This window comes from Phoxinus phoxinus (genome assembly GCF_949152265.1).
Source record: "Phoxinus phoxinus genome assembly, chromosome: 9".
NCBI lineage: Eukaryota > Metazoa > Chordata > Actinopteri > Cypriniformes > Leuciscidae > Phoxinus > Phoxinus phoxinus.
The window spans coordinates 35,470,693-35,496,778 of NC_136884.1; the positions used below are offsets into that span (position 1 = coordinate 35,470,693).

The window sequence follows — 26,086 nt, forward strand, 5'->3', positions numbered from 1 at the left end:
ACTTGAAGTGCAGGATAAACCTCTTGCTGTCTGTCGACGTGCAATAAATATCGAAAGTTATGTACAAACACCCGTCTGTTCTACTCATTTCAACTGACTTGTGAAAACTGCTCACAAAAATCCAAATTCTTTGGATTATAGCAACTTTTTTTTTTAACAGTAACGCAAATAGTTACTTTCCCCGGTAACAAGTTACTTTTATTATAGAGTAATTCAGTTACTAACTCAGTTACTTTTTGGAACAAGTAGTGAGTAACTATAACTAATTACTTTTTTAAAGTAACGTTCCCAACACTGCCAGGTGTACATGGAATCGTTTTGATAAATCAGATAGCTATCCGATCTGAGAAAACGCATGAAGTGATCAGGTGTAAACAGCCCCTTAGACTCATCTTTGAGCAATTGATGTCATGTATTTATTATTTCTTAATTGGCTTTTAATCATTTACTTGTGTAATTGGCATGATGCAGTTTTATCTGACAAATAAAATGTTATATTTGATTAATTCTCTAGGATCCTGAAATCATTATTTCTAGTATGGATTAATGTGTAGTCTTGTGTTTCCGCAAATCTCTTCCAGGATAGATCACACTGAAGGCACTAATGAATGGAGCAAAGAGCACATCATTAAGGAGACCTTCTGATTTCCGTCTATCACTGACACGTTGCAGCTCGTGACTATAAAAAAATCACACCTTTTGTTATGAGTCAGCATTGAGCGGCCTTTACACACTTAAGTACAATACTTATACTTATTGCAGAACTTGGTGGGTTATTAGATTGCCTAAAAATTTTAAAATTGTACATTGTAAGCCATTGTGTTGATATTTTCTTGTTTTGCCCTTAAAACCGGTGTATCTTAAAGAGGCATACTTTGTAAGAGAATAGTTTGTATTCATGCAGAACCCATGTGAGAACCAAATATTTATGTTCATAATTATAATTGGCAAGTACAGGCTGTTCTATACCTTTATGTAACATTTTAAGTATATTTAGTTGCAGGTTATTTAATAAAGTGTTACCATGAAAGGATTTAGACAGCTTTTCTATCTTAATATCCAATGACTGAGAATTATTTTAATACCAAACACCGAACACGTGTTCAGTATGACACTATACCAGTGAATAAATGTGCTATAGTCACCCATCATTGTTCTGGTAAACTGTGTTAAAATCATCTGCATAAGTGAGCTTATTCATTATCAGAACGAATCAAGAATATATTTTGTAATGTGACAACTTCAGTACTACAATAATGTGTAGTGTAGTGACATCAAAAGTAGTTTGAGATGACAAAATATTTGCTGCTGAAACTTAAAGTGTGTATGTGAGGTTAAATTTTTTTTTTAGATATATTAAATAAGGTTTAGATGTCTGAGTGAAAATGTAATTATCATTAAAATTATTACTGTAACTGCCCTACAATAAGCTTTATAGCCATTTCTGTCAAGATCATATTTTTAAAACGCAGCTGAGCTGTGACGTCATACAAGGGAGACGTGCCAACAAAGTTCTATTCAAGTATGGAGAGTGTTGAGTCTGAGGAGATGCAAAATCCCCCTCAAACCTATACGATGGCCCACAGCCATACAATTTTGAGCCTCCCAGGCGGGAGACAGATGAGGAGCCAAACAGAAATGTAAATAATTCATATCGAAGAAACATAAATATCTGGTGTGAAGAAGAACCAGTGGAGAGTTGGTCAGGTGTCTGGTAAGTATAGGCGTAACGGTATGTATTCGTATTGAACCGAAACGGTACGGGTGTCACGGTTCAGTGCATGAATATACACGGAGAATACACAGTATATATATAAAAAAAAATTTTTTTACTCGCGTGCAAATTAATTAATGCGGAACTACTGTTAGATACGCGGGTTATTTAGGGACACCTAATCTGTAGCTCCGCCTTAGCTCTGAAGCTCCGTGGCTATAATGAACAGGCTGCGATCGATGTCAATATTGCAATGCTGGAATATGTTGGTTGGTTGGTGTGTGTGTGTGTGTGTGTGTGTGTGTGTGTGTGTGTGTGTGTGTGTGTGTGTGTGTGTGAGAGAGAGAGGGAGAGGGAGAGAGAGGGGCGCGATCGACGTGCTTCTACTACAGTAGCATGTACACCGTAGGCACCGCATCAGCTGCCAGTCTCACTCGGGTTTTAAATCCCATTTTATAACTCATGAGATCTCCAACCGCGTAGTCCTTCTCAGTGAAATGGGCGCTGCAAATGACCGAAGTCTTGGATACCGAAGCAGCACTGAAGTCAGCGCGTTTGCTCCGAATAAAGTTGACCCAGGCATGGAACACAGTGGACTCTGAGACCGGTTTTAACGGTGTTTTTGCACCCAGCACAAACGCAGTAATTCACCATCGTGAAAATACGCCTGCGTATACTAACGACCTAACTTAAATAACTAACTAAATAACTAAATAAATGTCCTAATCACTAATTCTCTCACTCTATCACTCGTGCAATTATCAACACAGCTCAGCGACCTGAGGAGATGTCTCCCTGTTATGACGTCAAACGATTCGTTTGGAAGGAGGAGCAGTTTTAAGTGAGGACTGAAAATAACGAACTTTTTCATCTTATATTCTGCCTTTAGGAATCGAAAAACATACAAAACAATACATCAACTTGTCAAACGTGTATTTCCCCTCACTATTTTGTGTTAATCAAAATTAAAAATTTAACCTGACATACACACTTTAAATCTATGACTTCACACATACAAATAATTAAAACATGTGAGATTATTTAAAACAAAAACAAAAAGTCATTAATGATGTTATCAAACTTTATTGATCCATTTTTATCTCTTTCTTTATCCATTCAACTAGAGTATTTTTGCAAGATCTCATAAAGAGATGACACATATGGACAGGAGTATATATAAAGAGTGTTTTAGGCGTTAAGTAGAAGGTATTACAGAACTGCAGTTTACAAGTACAGTATTTAAGAAGGCTAAACATCATCATCCCAGGTTACCAGCATCATGAGGCAGAAAACTAATAGGATGACGCACTTGTGTGTGTCACGACCTGTAGATCATTAAGAAATGGCAGGTGTAGCAGAGGATGCCACACTTTGTGCTTGGCCTATTTTCTCCAGTCGTTTCTTTACACTTTCGTACTCCTTTTCCCACTTCTCCTTGGAGAGAGAGGAAGGACTGACCTCCAGAAACCTGTAGGCATCTTTGGTTTGGAGCTTAAAGATGACAGATGCTTTTTTACAGCCTGCACCAAAACTGCTCCAGGCCTGTGGAATTAAAACATTTACAAGTCACGTTAGACTTATAGATGAACCCTAGTAATGGCTGGACAAAATGAGGGAACCCTCAAGCCTTCCCTTTCGGACGTTTTATATCTTACTGAAAATGTTTTGAATCATGTAAACATTACTTTTACCTCTTCAGCTGTTTTGATTGATTCTAGAAATTCTTCTTTTAGTTCGGCAAGGTCTTCAACAAGATCTTCTCCAACAAAGGTCTTCTGCTCCAGGTAGTCCAGCATTTGAGCAACACTCTCCCAGAAGTTTTTGAGCTGAATCATAATTGCCTGAATTTTTGTCAAGCTGCTCTGAACGTCCTGTAGATGGATGGGGTCGGGAATGGAGTCTGCAGAGGGGAAATAAAGGTTTCAACAAGCCACACGTTTGGTCCCTGTCTTAAACTAGACTTGATTCTTGGCACAGTCTTAAAGGGATAGTTCACTTTAAAATTAAAATTCTGTCATCATTTACTCACCCTCAAGTTGTTTCAAACCTGTATTAATTTATTTCTTCTGCTGAACACAAAGAAAGATATTTTGAAGAATGTCGATAACCAAACAGTAGTCTGTACCCATTGACTTCCATAGTATTTTTTTTTCCTACTATGGAAGAATGATGACAGAATTTTAATTTTAAAGTGAACTATCCCTTTAAGCATGACTTGTCATATTGGTATACCATAAACATGACAGAAAACAGACTCACTCCGGTCAAAACTGGCTTTGACAGCATTCATCTGCCAATCAATGACCTTTAGTTGGACCTGCCACTGCTTCTGCTTCAGAGCAGTCTTTTCAGCGATGAGGCGATTCAGTTCAGCTTCGAGAGCCTTCATTCGTGCAACATTTTTAGGATCACGCACAGCATCATAAATGCTTTTAACAACTAGCCTGATGAATGGAACGATTGCAGCGAAGATGCCGAGGCGTCTACTTGTTTTGGTTATGGATCTGGCAAATACTTGAATCTCTTGGCTCTTGCTGTTTATCTTTTTCTCAGTTTCATCGAGCTCTTGTGTGGTTTTTTGGAGTTCAGATTTCAGATCATTCAGGGTTTTTTCAGTTTGCTTCAACTTTTGGTCTTGGTCAGTAATCTTCTTATCTGTATCTTTTTTTTCCTTGACAACATCACTGGTGGTCGATGCTACATCTTTGTTGTGTAAATTATACCTATACGATGTTGAAGAAATGATGCAGTGAAATTAGCATTTTATATCAATGGGCTGGTGTAACTAGCTTTAAAGTTTAACTTAAAACATGTTCATACTTCTGCCTGATTTTAGCAGGTGCATGTAGAAGAATAATTCAACTGCTCAAGGTATTTTTGAAATATGTTTTAATGAGGAAACCGTTCTTACTTTTCCACTATCCTGTCCACATCAGTGATAATGTCTTTGATCCAGACTCGTGCTTTCCCTAGGAATTTGACCGCCAAAACCGGCTTATTTTTCTCCACAGCTGTCACCAACATGGGAAACAGCGACTGAACCAGGTTCTCACTGGTCAAAATACACTGTGCGAAGGAAGAGACAGAAGATCAAGTTTTTTTAGACTTAAAAAAAACATACAAAACTCTTATTGCCTGTATTCGTCCTGTATATCTTTCTGAAATGCTGCTGCATTACGCATATCAAACGAAGTTGATATGTGTACAAACTCTATCACATTATGATATTATGACACATTATATATTTATTTCCAGTTAAGTGAGAGATCATTTAATCTGTAGCTAACAGACAGACTATATGATGTTCTATTTACTACAAACCCCTTATGTTTGGTGCATTGACACAAATTTCACAGAGATGAAAATATTGAAGTCAAGAGAAAGTCTGAAACAGTACTTTCAACATAGTTGCATCAGAGGAGCCGAACAGAAGCTGGGTTTCCACAGCGCGACTCCGGATGATTCTCTCCAGGTTGGGGAAGTTGGCCAGGCACAGGTAAGAGAGATGGTAGAGAAGCGCTGTCTTTTCGGCAGCAGGGAGAAGATATTGCACAAACGTGGGGCTCCACTGGGACACAGCCACTGGTGAAAAAACATTGCATATTTGTAAAGGCTGAAAACATCACATTGATGGCTGGTATTGTTTTCTGTTTGATAAAATATGCTAATACTTGCTTTTGCTATCAGCCATCCTTAGTAGGTTTACACAAAAACGTGTGCAATGAGTTCTCCTATAATGTACTGAGAGCAGAACAGTTATGTTTGATTTAAAGAAAATTAAAATTTTATCTCAGAAAATACAAAATGGAAATGGAAGGATATCAGAAAATTATTATAAAAATGTTAAATGAAACTGACTTACCTTTGTTTTAGAAAGTGAAGTGGAGAACAAGGTATCTGCTGCTTTTATACTAAAGGTATGACCCCCCCGTCTCCGCCCCCAGAGAGAATGACCTCAAAAGAAACATGAGATTAATTGTTTCTTTGTCTTTTAAAAAAATACAGGTGACACTTCACATGTGTTGAAACTTTAATCCACACATGAATTATGCATTACTATCTCTTGAATCATCAGGAACTAACACAACTTCAAAGTTTTTCATTCATGACTTCCTGGATGAACAACACCTTAATACAAACATTAAGTAAGTTTTCTTTGTTCACAAAAAAAAAAAAAAAGGTCTTTACTATCCATTTTGGATAAAGCTACGGTTATGGTACATCAATCATCAGGAATTCATGCATATAAGACTACTTCAATTATTAAAGGAATAAACAAAAAACCACATTACCGCATGCATGCATACAGGCTAGAACGGTATATCTATTAATGTGATAACTAATGTTTTTTCATTAATTATGATCTGAGTTATCAAGCATGTTCATGTCTTCTTCATAGAAGCCTGCAGGTAAATGGACAGACCCCAAAATCGGCCAATCACAGCACATGATCTGTTGACATCCAAATACAGTAGCCATCATTAACTAAGCATCAGCATCTCATGACTTCATCATGTATGTAGCCCCTCAACTAAAGTGGTGACTTGGTCCTTTGAAACTACTTGATGAACAATCTGTTATTAATGATGGCATAATTGTGAAATGACATGAATATGAACATGAAAGATTCATGAGGAAAATGTTTGGTTTAAACAAGTTTTGGTTTTTACAACTAACAGTTAACAGATATATACAGACTATATGCCCTTTCGGGGGGAGCTTAATAAACTGGTAAACTTTATATCCATAAAACAACTCCCTTTCATTACTGTGGTGAACAGTATCGCTCTAGAAACTAAGCTGGATCACGAACAGTTGGTACTAATCCATCCTTGAGTAACAATGTTTTGTATTGTCCCTTTTAGTAGTGGGAAGTGCAGATCATTTTACTGACTCGGATCTTTGGATCTCCATCCATCCATCTTCTTCTGCTTATCCGGGGCCGGGTCGCGGGGGCAGCCGTATAAGCAGAGACGCCCAGACTTCCCTCTCCCTAGACACTTCCTCCAGCTCTTCCGGGGGGACACCGAGGCGTTTCCAGGCCAGCCTGGAGACATAATCCCTCCAGCGTGTCCTAGGTCTTCCCCGGGGTCTCCTCCCGGTGGGGCGGGCCCGGAACACCTTCCCAGGAAGGCGTTCAGGAGGCATCCGGAATAGATGCCCGAACCACCTCAGCTGACCCCTCTCGATGTGGAGGAGCAGCGGCTCTACTCTGAGCTCCTCCTGAGTGGCCGAGCTCCTCACCCTATCTCTAAGGGATTGCCCAGCCACCCTGCTGTGAAAGCTCATTTCGGCCGCCTGTATCCGGGATCTTGTCCTTTCGGTCATGACCCAAAGCTCATGACCATAGGTGAGAGTAGGAACGTAGATTGACCGGTAAATCAAGAGCTTCGCCTTACAGCTCAGCTCCTTCTTCACCACGACAGACCGGTACATCGACCGCATTACTGTGGAAGCTGCACCGATCCGTCTGTCAATCTCCCTTTCCATCCTTCCCTCACTCGTGAACAAGACCCCAAGATACTTGAACTCCTCCACTTGAAGCAGGAACTCTTCACCAACCTGAAATGGGCAAACCACCCTTTTCCGACTGAGGACCATGGCCTCGGACTTGGAGGTGCTGATTCTCATCTCAGCCGCTTGCATGCTGAAGGTCCTGGTCTGAAGGGGCCAACACAACAACATCATCCGCAAAAAGCAGAGACGAAATTGTGTGGTCCCCAAACTGGACACTCTCCGGCCCCTGGCTGCGCCTAGAAATTCTGTCCATAAAAATTATGAACAGAACCGGCGACAAGTCTGACTTACTGCCGGCAATGCGAACCAAGCTCCTGCTCCGGTCATACAGGGACCAGACAGTCCATAGCAAAGGGCCCCGGACCCCATACTCCTGGAGCACCCTCCACAGGACGTCGCGAGGGACACAGTCGAATGCCTTCTCCAAATCCACAAAGCACATGTGGACTGGTTGGGCAAACTCCCACGAACCCTCCAGCACCCTGGATAGTGTATAGAGCTGGTCCAGTGTTCCACGACTGGGACGAAAACTGCACTGTTCCTCCTGAATCCGAGGTTCTACTATCGGCCGTAATCTCCTCTCCAGTACCCTGACATAGACTTTCCCAGGGAGGCTGAGAAGTGTGATCCCCCTGTAGTTGGAACACACCCTCCGGTCCCCCTTCTTAAAAAGAGCTTTTTTTTTTGCTCTTCAAAACAAAATACGTACCGATCTGGAGACCACAAGTGACTTTTAGTTGAGTGTCATTGTATAGTAGTTCACACAAAAATAAAATTGATTTACTGACCACCATGTCATTCCAAATTTGTAACATGTGCAAACCATCGTCCCATACATGAAATGAGAAACTCTTATCAACAAAAGCTCCCTGCGGTTTTCCGTCAAAATAAAAGTTTAACGGTTTACGCGATTAAAATGAAAGAATATGCCTCATTCACAGCAGCCCCATCGTTGATTTTTAAGGGGAATAAAAGTGAGACTGTTAGATATACAGTACATCTCTTCAGTGGGTTGTACTGTTATTTAATGTAATGTATATAAAAAAAACAGACATTATGAGCAGTGGAAAATTCCAACGTATCTAGGGGATTTATACAGCTTTTTACAGCGGATGCCATTGAAAACACGGTAAGTCTATCGGTAAGTCTATCGTTCCCTCGTTTTATATATAAATCGGATATTTTTTTGACAAATTCTACAGCCCTACAAACAAGCACGGCAAACCCGGCATTTTTTCTAGCGCAATTTTTATCAGAACTACGATATGGTGGGGAGGGGGCTGTCAAATTTGAGCTGTCAAATTTAAAGCTAATGGGAGTGCAAATGTGTTTTCAATCCTAAGGGTTATGGACAGTTTGTGTGTGTGCCTGTGTGCATAGCAATGGCTGTTTATGTTTAAAGGGAAAGTACATAAAAAAATGAAAACTGTCATTGTTGACTCACCCTCGTGTTGTTACAAACCTGATTGGATGCAATGGAGTTTGTGATCTGGGGAAAGAAAAGCGGTATATGTTAGGACTTCATGATTTGAGAAAAAGAAATCGAATTACGAGCCCTATCTGTTAAAAAATTGTTCTCATGACGAACTAATATATCAACCCATTTACTCACGTTTTAAGTAAATCATGCGCATGATATAATAATTTGTTCCCTCGTTTTACTAAATCATGGTCACTCTGTAATAACTTGCTCACTTGTTTAGTTAAAACAAAACGAGGGAACGAATTAGTTCGACGTGGCCTTGATTTACTAAAACAAGGGAAATAATTCGTAAATTGTGGCGACCATTTACTAAAATGACTGAATTAATTCTTAATTCAGGGCCACAATATATACATTTCTTTCTTCATGTCATGCGGGGCTTCGTAGTTCTTCGTCTTTTTATCAGAACTACTCCACCCCCGGTGCCTTGCCACCGAGGAGTTTCTTGATTACCTGGGTGATGGACGAGTCCACCTCCGAGCCCTCAGCCTCTGCTTCCTCAATGGAAGACGTGACGGCGGGATTGAGGAGATCCTCGAAGTATTCCTTCCAACGTCCGACGACATCCCCAGTTGAGGTCAACAGCTGCCCACCTCCACTGTAGACAGCGTTGGTAAGGCACTGCTTCCCCCTCCTGAGGCGCCGGACGGTTTGCCAGAATCTCTTCGAGGCCAACCGATAGTCCTTCTCCATGGCCTCACCGAAACTCTTCCCAGGCCCGAGTTTTTGCCTCCACAACCAGCCGTGCTGCAGTTTGCTTGGCCTGCCGGTACCCGTCAGCTGCCTCAGGAGTCCCACAAGCCAACCAGGCCCGATAGGACTCCGCTTGACGGCATCCTTTACTTCCGGTGTCCACCACCGGGTTTGGGGATTGCCACCTCGACAGGCACCGGAGACCTTATGGCCCCAGCTCCGAGCGGCCGCGTCGACAATGGAGGTCGAGAACATGGTCCACTCGGACTCAATATCTCCAGACTCCCTCGGGATCCAGTCGAAGCTCTGCCGGAGGTGGGAGTTGAAGATCAGGGGACTCGGCCAAACGTTCCCAACAGACACTCACAAATATCACAGAATCAATGTTCTGAAAAAATTATAATAAATTCTGCACAAATCATGCAAAATAATCTGCCAACCGACACGGCCGGCAACCCATTGCTTTCGGTCAGAAACTTTTAAAGTTAACTGTGTCGTAACGTCAACCGATAACTGACGCGAAGGCCATTGATATTTTTTTTTATCATAAAGTGAGTTTCTTAAAATACTTTTATAACTTTGCTGGCTAAAATGTGTCCACACTTGTGTTTATTTGTATTGGAAAGGTGTTTTGTATATTGATCTCTGTAGCCATACGATAACATTGTGTGAGGAACCGAGTGATAAGATTTCCGCTCCGTGAACACGGCCTCACCAAACTCAAAGATTAATCCCAATATTAGCATGTGGCAATCGGCCACAAGAGCCAATGGCTTTTTAATGATGAAAGTGACGATACGCTTCTTCAGCTGGCGAGTTGTGAATGTTATAATTTTCGGGTTTTTCGGAAGACTTGAAATATTTGATATTTTTTAATAAATTATCGTGACCATACTTTTATCTGCCTGTTATGTGTTTCATATTAAGAAATGGTTATGTTTAGGGGTTGGGGTCGGGTTAGGTGCTCAAAAAAACATCTACACAATAGTCATATTCCAGAATATCATGTCATGGTGACAGAATTATAACCCAAAATATAATTTAATGATGATAAATTCCCATGCCAATTGTGTCTGTGTATTGATGGCAAAGGTTTCTCAATGAAAGCAATGAGCTACCGGCGTTTTTGGCATATGTGTAGTGTCACACTCATTTGTCTTGGACACGTGGCCATATCGGACACCTTGGGAATGAGAAGCCGATGTCTTCTAACCTTATTACAGTTAAACAGGTGCGATTTCTCAAGAATATACGTTACCTATCAATTCTGACTCTCATCAGTATTTCGTCAGCCAAGATAAATAAGAAAACGGTGTTGCAATGGCAAAAATATCCTTATTTCCTGAAATCCTTATTACAATAAATCCTTATTTCAAATGCAATGCTATTACTCAATCACAGAAGTGGGCGTTTACATTGAAGTCTTAAAGAGACACAAGTCTTAAAGTGAGTAAAATCAGAGTGCTAAAATCAGGGTAGACAATTACCTTTGTATAAATGATGTGTCAGGATTCCTCCTTCACATCACTCTCCATTACCTCCCAGACCATCACTGACTCCTCCCACTCCTTCAATCACCCGTTCACAGTCCCCTGATTACTGATTCCCATCACCTGTGACTCATCACCAGTTCCCCTTTTAACCCAGCATTCACCTCACCTCCGTTGTCTGATCTCGTCATTTCCTGACCACAGACCCACCGTGAACACTCTCCTATGCTAACCCGCTACTTACCCGAGCTTACCTGCATTCCTCCTCGGATCCCATCGTCTCGTCTCAGTCCAGTCTCCAAGGCTCCTTCTCTTCAACTCCCTCTCCTGGATCCGCACCTGAATACACATCACGGAATCAATCATTCAGCTAAGACTCTCCATATTTGCCATAGACTGTCTCACTTACCATTCCACTGTGTGTCCGCAACTGCATTGTTCAATAAAAGTGTGTTTACAACTTACGTCATCTCTCTCCGTGTTTCAAACCCTGACATGATGACAGTTTTGATGTAATTCTACTAACATTATGAGAACAACACGGGAAATAAATATTGATGCATGATCTTTTTACGCTGAAATCAGTGAGTGAACTGAGAAAATGTACAGGACAGAAATATTTATTACCAGCCATTAAACAGAATTAGCAGAATGTTTTATTATCCTGTTAGTAGTCGGGTGTGTTTTTCTTTTCTTTTTTTCTTTTACATATGACTGACTTGCTTGAATCAATACTGCTATTTACACTATTTATGTTCAGGGATGTTAATATTTTGCTTAACGAAGTGAGTTTTATGAGGCTTAAGTCACTCATGGCACTCACAGGGCTGTCTGGTGCCGATCCCCCTCCATATCGCTCCTAAATAAGCCAAGATAATACAGATTCCTGTCTCACACGGGCTTTTGGCTGATCAAGCCAGAGTCCGGTGTTAGTTTTAGTCTACTCAGTAGATTTAGTCGACTAAAATCTAATGGGTTTAGTTAAATTGTAATGCATTTATTTAGAATTGCTCTAAAATGTGCAAACCCATTATATACTCCCGGAGGAAACATCTCATAACTTGTTAAAATGAATGATTTTAAAGTTACAGAATTTAAAATACAGAAACAGATTTAACTGCTGTGACATAAAAAAATATCTTAAAATTATAATAATAATTGTAATAGCACACAGATGAAAGTGGTAGTTCACTATATTAACTAATCAATAACTACTACTTGTTTATGCTTCCCAGAGAACTACTGAAAGAGTATAATAATTCATGCAAAACTAATCAATAACTAATGCAGGACAAATGACTAGCACTACATTAACATTTTAACTGCTACTGTAAACTAATACACAAGGTTGTTTACATTATCAATATGTAATAGCATAGCAGACTTATGATTTGGGGAAACTTTTAATAATTAGCATATGCTGTCTCCTAGAGAACAACTGAACAATTTTTAAGAAATGGATTTTTAAATGCAGTTGTCGGGACCTTACTTGTCCTGTGGACTTACTTGTGGACTGGCATTGGATCACTGGAGTCATGGTGACCACTGCGACATATTGAGTCATCAGCCATCCAAATACCATATACAGTCATTTTATTATTCAACCTACATTATGTATGTCTCCTAGCTCATATAAGTGTGTGTGTGTGTGTGTGTGTGTGTGTGAATATCTTGTGAATGATCAGAAGTTTCTACAGTTTATGATTGGCTTTTCATTAGTAACTACTGTAAGAATCATGGTAACTAGCTAGTAATGACTCAAGTGTTACTGCATACTTCTATAGGAATTACTTGTTATTTCGAGTCGTATTATAAAGTGAAGATCATGGTAACTAGCTAGTAAAGTATGTAGTAACACTTAAGTCCCATGTCTAGTCATTTGTCCTGCATTAGTTTTGCATGAATTATGAAACTTTTTCAATATTTCTCTGGGAAGCATAAAAAAGTAGTAGTTATTGATTAGTTAATATAGTGAACTACCACTTTCATCTGTGTGCTATTACTTACTAATTCGTTAATCAGAGTGTCTTGTTAGTTAATAGTAGTTACTAGATTGTTAATATTGTGTTACTCATTATTCATTAGCGAAGGAACCGTATTCTGTTACCACACGGTCTTCTTTTTAATGAATGATATATGCTAAATACACCTATAAATATAATAATATAGACTCTTTATAACACTTGCACACATTATTCTTTCAAGCAGACATACGTATGTGTATAAATAAAATATAACTAATCCTTATTAGAGAGCAATGAATAGTTTTCTCTTTTTCTGTTGATTAATATTAAGTGCACAGACGGCATTAGGTTTATCACTTTAAGACCGGATGCTCGGATCCAATTGCAGTACTACACACACACACACACACACACACACACACACACCCTAAACCTACAGGAAACGTTATGCATTTTTAATAAAAAACTGTTATGTTTTTAAAGCCATTTGAATTATGAGGAAATATAGGAAATGTTCTCATAAATCACTTTGACATTGTAATACCAGTGTAATGCCCATGTCATTATACCCATTTCTGTCATTAATCACAAACACACACACACACACACAAGCTCTCATTCACTCACGCACGCACACACACTCCTGAGTTTAGGGTTTATTATCATGGATCATCAGTGAAATTGTGTTGATGAATGAGAACAGACTGATGAGAGATTACCCATAATGCTTTGCGCTGAGTGATAACAGTGACAGTGAGATGTTATAGAGTCTCTTATTGTCTCTTCATTACATTAATACTACAGTAAAATATCATGTCAGAATAAGTGTGTGTAATGGATCCTCATATAGACAGTCAGATCTGTGTGTGTGTTTTTCTCAAACTATATTTGTGTTGATGTAAATCAGCCATTCAGCTCTTATTCTCGTGTCACATAAATCATCATTACTATCAATATCACCTCGAGTTGCAATGATCACAAACAGGCTTCACTAAAAGTGCAGTTCCTCACAAGACCTTCGTGACCGTTTCTGGACATACGAGCAAAAACATCTGATCAAAATAAGGAGAAAGATAGTTATATATGGATTTAATGTGTAATTACTTCTGTTAAATGTCTTGCATATTTCATCAGGTTTGAAGTTTTGTTCTTAGATGAACTATAATCTCATTGTACCTGTGATGCAGTTGCATGATGGGATAAATGAAATCTCTGAATCTCTGAATCATGATGAATGTGTTTAATGTCATGTGTCTAACGGCCCGCAGAGTAAAGAGTAAAGAGTACAGAGTAAAGAGTACAGAGTACAGAGTACAGGATGGTGTGTAATGTTTTAATGGAGGATGTCAGACACTCTTCTGCACGTCCAGAGACGGCCGCCCCGCGTGATCTACGCGGCGAGCTGTGGCGCTCCGGCGAGAGGGGCCAACCCCACCCGACTGTGACCCCGGTCGTACACGCTGTAGAACTGGGAGAGGAACACGTCCCCCAGGATCCACACGGCTCCCGCGGGAGAGGGCACGTCTGTGGACTGGAAGCCACTGAAGCAGATCTCCTTATTGTTCAGCGTCTCCTACACAGAAAACATTTGAATCATTCATTTTAATCGCTGGAATAGCCAGCAAAGCTAGCTTTAGTCTTCATTTTCCTGTCATTTAAACCGTTACTTCTGATGTCATTGCATTAATACGGTAGAGCAGGGGTTCTCAAACGTTTACAGCAAGTGCCGCCTCAGGAAATATGTGGCTCTGCAAGTACCATCATGACCAATATTAAAGTGCAGTAGTGTATAGGCCTAACTATTCAGATGTAGCTATACACAGCTCAAAAACAGGCAGTGTTAGTCCTCAGAAGAATATTTATTACTGTCAGCCACTTCAAACATGGTTTGAACATTAACTCTACATTGTGCTGCTTACATACAGGTAAATATAGACCTTAAATATTGATGAAATTAACATGTACTGTATCTAAAAGTGTTTTCATGCACTCATTGCACACAGACACACACACTGCGGCCTGGGCTCGTCCTCCCCCACTCCAGATAAACCTGATGGAGTTCGTTCAGGTCATAATTAGCAATAGCTTTTAACGCTCGATGCTGTGCTGTAAACTACAGACATGGCATCTGAGGACTACTTCTCAGTTATCTTGCTTTATTTCCAGATTCAATCATAAGCTTGTTCGCATGCGCACTCTTCAAAAACGACGCTTTAAATCTCTTGACAAACTAAAAGATATAAATTACATTTGTATGTAAATTAAATAAAATAAATAAATTTACTGAGTCCACATGTCATGCCAACTAGAAACTCTGCTTCTACCCACCGGTCGAGATCTGTCGCTCACACACACAACTCTGCGATGCTGTTCGCAAATGTTCGTAGGAACGATGTTTTCGGGAAACACGACTCGCTGATCTGCTGATAACGACAGAACTTGCAACCACAGTTGGCTAACGATGGTTTCGGGAAACACGACTCGCTGATCTGCGGATAACGACAGAACTTGCGACCACAGTTGGCTAACGATGGTTTCGGGAAACACGACTCGTTGAACTGCTGATAACGACAGAACTTGCGACCACAGTTGGCTAACGATGGTTTTGGGAAACACACCCCTGATCCGCACTCCTCTTGCCTTGAAGATTGAAGCCACAATTGCAGTTTCGTTGAACTTTTCATCCTCCACCAGTAAAATTAATAATTAATTCAGTGATTCCTCTGCGTACCACTAGAGGGAGCCTGCATTTGAGAATCAGTGCTGTAGAGACTATAGAACAAGTCTACAATAAAACATCTTAAAAAACATCTAATAAAGTGAGGAGGTTACATTACTCTTGAACTGACCAAGACATTAAACCTACATGTACTTGGTCTCTTCAAGAATAATGTATGCAATTGTGCATTATTTATTTAATTGTGCACTGTTGGATTTCTGTGTACAGCCTTTATGGTGCGGGTCAAATTGACCCTAATTGGATTCAATACAATTCCTCTAAAATGACAATATGAAAAACAACAAAGATTCAGGTACAAATTGTAAACTTTTAATATCAAAGTTTGTCAAACATTGAAAAAAATGAACATGATTTATGAAAATGTTTTTTAACCATTTTTTAAAACAGTTTTGTTTTGACAAAATTTTATTATTATTGATTAACAGTATACTGTTTATTTTTTATTTTTACGTTTTCATTTTTTACATTTTATGCTTAGAACATCATAACTGAACAATTAAATTTAGCTGTATAATGAATACAATGTTTACTTTTCCTAAGTTGGCTCAACTTTTGTTTTGTAGACTCATTTCATAAAGTCAAGAAGTTACTTCTGACATGATGAGCACACAACAAGTGTGTGTTGTCTGAAAATGAATGTCTTGCACTTCACACACGCTGCTGTTTGGTTACGGTTAGAGCACTTTTAGATACACTTGCACTTTAGAACTGGAGTTGAGGTGCCCTGACATACATACAATAAATGTTATTATTTTGTGTCTGTACAGTTTCTTTTGAATAGCTGCCTATGAGGGTCAAACTGACACGAACGTAATAGTAATTTTGTTTGTAACACATCAGCATGTTGAAACTTTGCATGCATGTTCATGATGATAAATGAGAAAAAGTCACAAAATATCAAGAAAAAAAACCCAAAGGTTAACCAGTATTGCCAATAACTAGAAAATCTAAACGGGTCAAATTGACCCGCAACATAACACAAGGGTTAAAAGAACCATTTCCATCTTTGTATTGTTCAACTGGTTGAGGTTGATATGGGGTTTAGGAAGTAGTTAGTAATGCTTTTAAAAGAGCATAATTACACTAAACACACTGCTGAAGTTGTAATTAGTAGCTGATAATTCATTACTTTTTGAGAATAACTTCCCCAACACTGAAGCTGAGGTGGAGTTTGAACATGTGAATGTAAGAGCACCAATTCATCTCAAGAGATTATGACGGCAAGCAGAACAGAGGTCAACCCATGAACATTTCATAGGACTGAGTGTCCCAAGAAACCCAAAAAGACTACACCAGATCATTTGAGTATTCAGCAAAGCCTCTCAGGTAGGGCTGCACGATTAATTGTATTTTAATCATCATAACGATATCTGCTGCTCTCAATTCATTAAAAAGAAGTGTCACAATATTGGCTATTTATCCTGAAAACGTTTATTTTCGTTTTGTGATTTGCATTATCTTGCATCGTTGACACTACGTTCATGTTTGAGCTTGCCAGATGTCAAGAGTTAAAATCCCCCAAACAGAGCTTTTCTCTTAAGATGATAACAGAATATTGGTGTTATTTTTACAGTTTTATTTTTTGAAGCTTCTTAAGTTTTTTTTTAACTTAATGTTTCAATGTTTAGAAGAAGAAGAAGAAAAAAACAAGTATCTCTATTTGTAGTCCGTCTGTATGAATTGCATTTGTTCAGCGATGTGGATCTGTGTTTATCTCATTTGCAACCGAATTGTGTTGCTTAGAAAATCCAGTGTGAAGACAGATTATAAAGTGAACAACCGCATTATCAAGAATGCCATAACCAGCATGATCTAATGATGATCTGAGGAGGAGTCTGGAAAATACGTCTTTTGTAATGACACACCAATACTTTGAAAAATACAGGATTTTATAGCAAACAGTCAATGCTAAAGGAAACCTGGGTAATTGATTTGTCACACTGAAACATTTCTCCTGAAATTACTGCTCACTTTAGATTCAGTTTCAGGAGACCCGTAGGTGGCGCTGTGATGAAACTGCTCAGGTACCCTCAGCTCATGGTTGTCATTACACACACCAAGTTTGGTCTCAATACGCTAAGGCGTTGTGAAGATACAGCCTTGTGTCCATTTAGGCGTGCTGGTCATCACATTAATTTGCACATCATCCATGATATTGTATCAAATTATTTAAGTTAAAGACACCTAATATTAAACGGGACCAAATTATGTCATTACGTACTTTGCATGGGAAACCATTTTGGTTTTTAGGCCTCAAGTTTGGGCTTTAGGTGGTACTATAAATTTAAGATTGAGACCCCAAATTTGCTGTAGTTAATCTTCAAACTGCGTGGCAAATTTCATCATTTTCTTATTCACTGTTCTTTGGGCTGCCATAGAAGAAGAACGGTTAGTCCATTAGTCAAAGTCCAAAGTAAAGCTTGAGTTCGTGTTGTGTTGTGCTCACCCTCCTGACATACTGCTCTCCAGTGAGGGAAAACTCCACACCGCCGATCAGGAAGGACACTACAGGAAGACTCCGGATCCTGGCACAGTCTAGGAGATACTAAACCCACAAACAAACAATCCTTCAGCGTTCATCCACATCAGAGAAGTCAGCTGATAGTCTTGTGTTGTACTCGCCTCTCCGCCCGCGGTCGGTGTTGCTCCGAGGAACTGCTGGAGGATCATGATGTCTCTGGCTGGGCCGCCGATCAGAGACGTTCCTGTGTCCACTACAGCTTGACAGCCATGATTACTGCGATAGCAGAAGCTCAGAGCTCCCTGGACCTTCACCCTAGACACAACAAACACACTGATTTCTGCCGTCTTCGTGAAATGAGTGTCTTTAGTGGCGGTGAACTCACTCACCCATCTAATCGGATCTGCCAGTAGCCCTTCTGAGTGACCGGAGCCCAGATGATGGGAGGAACGAACCGTGTTTCGTCCACGCCTCCGAACAGCAGCTCCCCTCCAAAGCCCGAGTCGCCGTTCCTGTAGGCGTAATCAGGACATACGGTCAACTCCAAGTCTTAAAGGGATAGTTCACCCCAAAATTATAACTAGCCTATGATTTACTCACCCTCAAGACATCCTAGGTGTATATGACATTCTACTTTCAGACGAATACAATCAGAGTTATATGAAAACATGTTCTGGATCTTCCAAGCTTTATAATGGCAGTGAATGGCTGTTTCTGATTTGAAGATAAAAGTGTATCTATCCATGATTAAAGTGCATCTATCCATCATAAAAGTGCATCTATCCATGATAAAAGTGCATCTATCCATGATTAAAGTGCATCTATCCATCATAAAAGTGCATCTATCCATGATAAAAGTGCATCTATCCATGATAAAAGTGCTCCACGTAAGGGTTAATGCCCTTCGAGGTGTCCATTGTCAGGTTTTAATGGACGACAGCGATGTCTGATGTCTGCCTCTGCCGAAGTCCATTAAAACCTGACAATGGACACCTCGAAGGGCATTAACCCGCTTATACCATGGTCACTTGCCAAATAACACATTTTTAAAACATTAGTTTATATTTTAATTAGTTTTACAATCGAAATCTAAAGTTACAAGTTACAAACAATAACTTGGTTTCCTTGGTTACGCCTGACAGTTTATTTAGGTGTCCTCTATCACTTTTTAACGGACACCCTGCAGCCAATCAGAATCGAGTATTCACCCAGACCATGGTATAAACGTTAATAAAGGCCTTCTGAAGTGAAACAATATGTTTGTGTAGGAAAAATATATTTATAATTAAAACTATCGACTAAAATAACTAGCTTCCGGCCAAACGAACATACAGATTTCTAAAGTGCAACTTATGCGAGTGATAACGCTACGCCAAGACGCACTACGCTACTTCTGACGGCACAGGCTGCATAAGTTGGTCTTTACACTTAAGTCAGATCTGTATGTTCGTTTGGCCGGAAGCTAGTTAATTTAGTCAATGAAGTTAATTATGAATATTTTTCTTACACAAACGCAAAGGTGGCCTTTATTACCCAGCTTTATATATTTAAAACCCAGCTAAGAACTTAGGACAAATGAACCTAGGGGTAATTAACACATGGTTACCGCGTCGATCGTTCTCTGCCATGTGTTTTCATGATAATCGAATGTAAAGAGTTTTATCTCTAAAAACTGATTATCTTATAACGCTAGTATATGGGGCATAGAATAAGTACAAAGGATTCGCCAGTTAATACTGCTAACACGGCTCAGAATAGCCTCGCACTAACACGGCAGCATAATGAGGGTCCCTACATGCAAACCGAAGCATTGAGAACTGTGTAAGTGTACAAACAGTTTAATAAGAAGATACTTTATAAAGACAGTACACGTCGCGTATACAGGCAGGAGCCATCTTTGGAAAACAGTCTCGACTGGTCGAGACAGTTTATACTGTCTTAGAGAAACTGAGTTTTAGGCAGCGACGTCACAGTATGTGACTATTTTCTGGATTCTGATTGGCTAATGTGGGCTTGAGCTTCTCGTCACACTGCCACCTACAGGTTTGGCATGCTCTGGGTCTGTATTTGTGAAGTTTAGAGTTTATTTAATAAAAGACTACTGCACTTGGATCCTGCTTCAACCCAAACGTAACAAGTTTTATGTCTTGGAATAATCATTAAAGTCTTGTTTGTATTCTTAAAGGATTAGTTCACTTTAAAAAAAACTTTTGCTGATAATTTACTCCAACGACATGCGTATTACGTGACGTCACGAACGCGCATCACAGAACAGAGCAAGGCGAGCGCTTGTGCTTATAAAACTTAAACTTTTTTTATTTATTTGTGAAATGACGATGGTTTCGCTAGATAAGACCCTTATTCATCGTCTGGTGTCGTTTAAAGCCCGTTGAAGCGGCGCTGACACTGTCATCTGGACCTTGACCCGTTTGGGGCCCATTGACGTCCATTATATGGAGAAATGTGTTCATCAAAAACCTTCATTTCTTTTCCACTGAAGAAAGAAAGACATGTACATCTTGGAGGACATCGGGGTGAGTAAATTATCAACAAAAGTTTTTTTAAAGTGAACTAATCCTTTAAGTGAAGTGTTCTTGTGTTATGTGCTTACGGATTTAATGTCTTAAACTGCTGATCTAAGTTACCTTGCTAATAAAGAGTGTTTTCACTAGTTTGGATACGTATATCCGCTGTAGAGCTGATAGTTACGGACCGCTCAAGTGAACGCTGGACGAGTCATTTGCTCGGCCAGTCTGACCCTTACATGGGCATGGGGTAATTTCCATTTTTGGGTGAACTATCCCTTTAAAAGTACTATCATTTTTGCACATTATAGTATTTTTCAAACTGATAAATGAACATGAGTGTGAGAATGTTAATCCTGGGTGTTCAGTTTCTTATTGGCATATTTGCAGAGACAAATGAAGCACAAAACCCCTTTAAAGCCTCAAGCACAGTGCAAACCTTCATAAATCCCCATTACATGCTTCACTTATATACCTTCCCCCCATACATTTTGTGTCCGAAAGTAAGACTCCTACAACTGCAAACGCAATAAGGTCCAAGCCTATTTTTTCACTGCATGTCTTCAGTAAATCCTGGGTTTACGCTTGCTCAGGTAAATCTGGCCCTTAATCCATACAGGCTTCAGGCATTCCCATCATTTCTAAAAGTGTGTATGTTGTGGTGATTTCTTACTTGAGATAGAAGGAGAAGACGGGCTCGTCCAGCAGGTGCTGCGCCATCATGCTGTCGAACACAGGAGAGCCCAGCTCCTCGGCCAGCTGAGGGAAACCCAGACCCAGAACCCCGTCGAAGTGAGCCAGGACGAAAGAGAAGCTGGGCTCGTACACAGCCTCGCCGATCACCTGGTTCTGGACCCTCACCGAGCCCACCTGAACCCAAACCACATGCACGTTCTTGACAAAGCGTGGTCACGACTGAATCTACACCATGAAGGCCAGAGCTTCTCAGAAATGTTGAACGGATACCTTCAGCTCTTCTCTGGCCATGACTCCCAGGAGGTGACCGGAGCCGTAATGGATGCCGAAGACTCGGCCGTCGTGTGCGTACGTGCTCGACTCAAAGGCCTTGAACTTGTGGTGCGCCGCTGTGCCAAGAGAAGAACACGCCGACCCGACAGCGCAAACAACAGCCAGGTCACTTCATCAGCTTATGGCAGTTCACACACACATGAAGCCTGGGTGAGTGTGTGTGTGTGTGTTAGTTACCGCACGCCTGGCTCACGCAGTAGGACGACGGGACCCAGAGGTCAGAGGATCCCGTGTCAAACACCACCGTGAAGTTCTGCTCCGGTTTACCCAGACTGATCTGACCGAAGAACTGCGCCTTTAACACACGATCCAAAGCTTAACCTTCGGCCTTTTTAGAAGACTTTTATTCTACAAAGATGCTTTAAATGGATCACATGTATAATGATTTCTGCTTCAGACAAATACTGTTCTTTTGAACTTTCTATTCAACAAATAATCCTGAAAAAAGTATCAGTTTCAACACTGATAATAATCATGTTTCTTGAGCATCAGATCGTCTTATTATCCTGATTTCTGAAGGATCATGTGACACTGAACATTCAGCTTTGATCACAGGAATACATTGCACTTAACTATATAACCACACAGAACTACAGCTGATTTACATTAGGATAATATTTCACTTTTTTACAGTATGTTTTACCGATCAAATAAATGCATTTGAACATAAATCTGATTAATATACATCTTACCGACCCCAAAGTTTTGAATTTTAAAAAAAGAAATGCATTTATTCCATACATCTCTATAAATACAGTAGGCCTATATCAATTTTAGTTGATAGTGTATTTAAAATATTTAAATGCTGCCATTGTATTTTAAATATATTGTATATTCAATATTAATAAAAAAATCATAATGTCATGATCCTTTTAAGACGTCAATGTTTCAAAGATAATTTAACATATTTGCTGTTTTTTACCAGGTAAGATCGGGATGAAGACAATCTTAAAATGTCAATCCTCATGATTTAAATAAACAGCTGATAATTGTAGAAACATCCGCACTAAACATCTTTCCTGACATTATTAAACTGAAGCGGTCATCCCCGGAGTCGGACCGGTACCCCAGACAGCAGCGGTGTCGGCCCAGATCCGGCATCCAGAAGTGTGCCGCCGACACCGCTGCTGTCTGGGACCCTCCGGACACTTCATCGGTCTAAGCCGGTGTGAGGAGTGTGTGACCGCAGATGAGCACGGGTCTCGGCTCACGTCCATGTAGTTGTAGAGCCTCTCCGTGGCTCTGCCGCCCGTGTGCAGGTAGTGTTGCGCGGCGGGGAAGCACTGCGCGTAGCGTCGGGAGAAGGCGTCGGGCTGGTGCTCGCGCAGGAACTCCTCCAGCTGGTTAGTGGCGCGCAGGCGACCGCGCACCGCGGCCACGCGCCTCAGCGGCACCCTGCGACGGCACAACAGCGCGTCACTCACACATCTCTCACACACATCACTCCTGTACTGAGGAGCACTTTCTATGGCCTAATGTGCGCACATTAAACACACAATTACTCTGATTTCAGAAGTGACTATCAAAGCCTTTTTAAATTTGGGGAGAAACAATGATTTGGCAACACTTTACAACAAGGTTCATTAGTTAACATGTATTAACTAACTATGAGCACGTTTGTTACAGTATTTTTTAAATCTTTGCTAATATTAGTGAGGCGTAATAAAAATACAGCTGTTCATGGTTTGTTCACAATGCAATAATGTTAACAAACACAACCTTTGATTTTAATAACGTATAAAAATATTGAAATAAAAAAATAACTAAGATTATTAAGTATTGATCATTCTTAGCTCATGCTAACTAAGATAGTTAACTAATGACCCTTGTAGGCAATGTTTTCTTTATGAAACATGATGATTTCTCCCACAGCATCATAATATAGTAAAACCATATTTAGTTTTGTGTTTTACTAAAAAAAAACAAGTTGAGCTGCTCTAGTGAAACCATTGCTAATCTTCTATGGTTGTAATATAAAATGTACTGTTAAAACAATGGTTATTTTATAGTTACTTTTGCAAACTGAAATAGATGATTAGTAAAGAGCAGAGCAGGGTTTGCATCACTGAAGGTGTTGCTCTCACCTGACCAGACTGTGAACGCAGGCCAGCAGGCCCAGCAGGATCAGCCTCGTCCTCATGGTGCTGTGATCCGCTCACTCGGGGCTCGGGACTCCAGCTGCTGTTTAAATGCAGAGGTCAGGTCACCGCGGCCCTGCACGTGTTGATTTAACACCAGGCAAACAGACCCGAGGTGGAACTCAGGACGTGTGTGTGCACGAGTAAAACTACTGAGCGGTCTCCATATCTCTGAAACATCAACATTACTCCTGACGCTTATTCCCCAAAACTAAGCAGGAATCCAGCAGTGTGTGTTTGCACAGGACACGACCATCGCAATGTTGGCTCACAGTTCATGGTGTTTAGTAGAAATATGTAATCGGTTTATTATATGTATGCAGGACCTACAAATGACTCGTTTAAACCAGTTATACTCAGCAAAAACAAACGTCCTCTCATTTTCAACTGATTCCCCCCCAGCAAATCTGTAAACCCTCATGTGGAGTTCAAAACCCTGTAACACCCGTGTTCTTCCCGGGTCAAAGTGACCAGCCTATAAAACATAGCTTATAAATCACTCATTATACTGTATTTTCACCCAATCTTGAATTAAATCTTTTTGTCAACTTTGTCAACAAATTTTGGAAATATTAAATTAAATATGAAGAAAATTGCCACTGTTGATCACACTAGTCTACTTTAATTTTTCACTATACATTTTGTTTTGGAAAAACTTTATTTTGTACAAAATGGCGCAGAGTTACACTTGTGGTGTCCAATGGGCCTTTGAAAGTGAATGGGAGAAACTGAAAATAAGAGAAATGTAGTTTTCAGGAGCATGTTGTGTGCTTGCAAACATCGAGCCCTTGGACTTGTGCATGTGTGGAATGTGGAAACATGCATACACACACTACCAAACACACACACACACGTTAAAAGACACAAACTGTTTTGAGTATTCTTTTCCTTTATCAAGAAACTTGATCCTACCCGGAACTGCATCTAATATCCATTCATCCATCTGACATTCATACACACACACACACACGCGTTATGTTCTTCATCAGACCATTGATCAAGATACTAGTGAGGCGGCGGCGATGCAGGATGGATCTCAGAAGAAAAACTACCTTGCCTCATCAAGACCAGGACAGTGACATCTTTCGTCCATCAGCGGCGCCCTCATCACCAGAAGATGCGGATCTTCAGCGGTCTCCGGCATCTGGTCACTTCTAATACTTCTAATGCTCCTTCACTGCCAGATTCATCCTGCATCGCCTCCTCACTCGCGTCTCCATCAATGGTCTGATGAAGGACATCATGCACAGAGAGCTTCTTCGCCATCGTGCTGCTACACAACTAATGTCATAATATTTTGTCTGAAAACTGTGATGAAAGAAAGATTCTGTGGACTAAATCCAGTGTGTGTGTGGATGAATGTCAGATGGATGAATGGATATTAGATGCAGTTCAGGGTAGGATCAAGTTTCTTGATAAAGAAAAAGAATACTCAAAACAGTACGTGTGTGTGTTTGGTAATGTGTGTATGCATGTTTCCACATGTCCAAGGGCTCGATGTTTGCAAGCACACATGCACATTCACGAACATAATGAACATGCTCCTGAAAACTACATTTCTCTTATTTTCAGTTTCTCCCATTCACTTTCAATGGCCCATTGGACACCACAAGTGTAACTCTGCGCCATTTTGTACAAAATAAAAGTTTTTCAAAAGTTTTTTCCTGGTGAAAAATTAAAGTAGACTAGTGTGATCAACAGTGACAATTTTCTTCATATTTAATTTAATATTTCCAAAAATATTCAAAAATAATGTTTTTAACTAAAAAATGAGATGCCTACTCTCAGATAAATGAGGCCTACGATTAATCAGATGCAAATAGAAATATAAAGCCAGTCCTAATTGAAAGAACAAGCTGACAAAAAGATTGAATCCAGTATTGGGTGATAATATGGTATAATGAGTGATTTATAAGCTATTTTTGTAAGCCGGTCATTTTGACCCGGGAAGACCACAAGTGTGACTAGGTGACAAAACCCCCCCTAAAAAAGTAAGAAAATTGTCAAAAAACATTTGAGAAGTAGTTATACCCTTTGCGGACAAAGTCACTAAGTTTCAGTACAATGCGATGACATTAATGCGATAACATTAACTAGTGTTTTCGGGAAAAAGAAAATCTTCTCCGGGTCAAAATGACACGAAGACCACATGAGGAGTAAATATGAGTATGGACATAAGCTTCAGAAACCCAGACGCACTGAACACGTTTCACAGACGAACTGGGACTTCTGTACAGCAGAACCTGGATCCGTCTCGTGTCACTGCTGTGAAACACTCGGCCCTGTCTGCAGGACTTGGCACGACACACACACACACACACAGAACGCTTGC

The 26,086-nt window shown here is 40.1% G+C and overlaps 2 protein-coding genes across 2 annotated transcripts; both read right to left on the reverse strand.

The window, feature by feature from the left end:
• Nucleotides 1-2,781: 2,781 nt before the first annotated feature.
• On the reverse strand, nt 2,782-5,715 carry LOC307004397 (uncharacterized protein). The gene is made up of 7 exons (XM_079623547.1): nt 5,577-5,715; nt 5,390-5,455; nt 5,112-5,296; nt 4,626-4,780; nt 3,974-4,437; nt 3,406-3,614; nt 2,782-3,256 (listed from the first exon to the last, which is right to left on the reverse strand). The coding sequence occupies exons 2-7, from the start codon at nt 5,403-5,405 to the stop codon at nt 3,050-3,052; spliced, it is 1,236 nt and encodes a 411-aa protein (XP_079479673.1). The 5' UTR covers nt 5,406-5,455; nt 5,577-5,715; the 3' UTR covers nt 2,782-3,049.
• An 8,372-nt stretch (nt 5,716-14,087) lies between these two features.
• On the reverse strand, nt 14,088-23,893 carry nots (nothepsin). Its single transcript, XM_079622306.1, has 9 exons — nt 23,701-23,893; nt 22,828-23,011; nt 21,794-21,911; nt 21,554-21,672; nt 21,261-21,457; nt 18,452-18,574; nt 18,224-18,377; nt 18,048-18,146; nt 14,088-14,434 (listed from the first exon to the last, which is right to left on the reverse strand). Exons 1-9 carry the CDS (start codon nt 23,754-23,756, stop codon nt 14,252-14,254), a joined length of 1,233 nt encoding a protein of 410 aa, XP_079478432.1. The 5' UTR covers nt 23,757-23,893; the 3' UTR covers nt 14,088-14,251.
• Nucleotides 23,894-26,086: the final 2,193 nt, after the last annotated feature.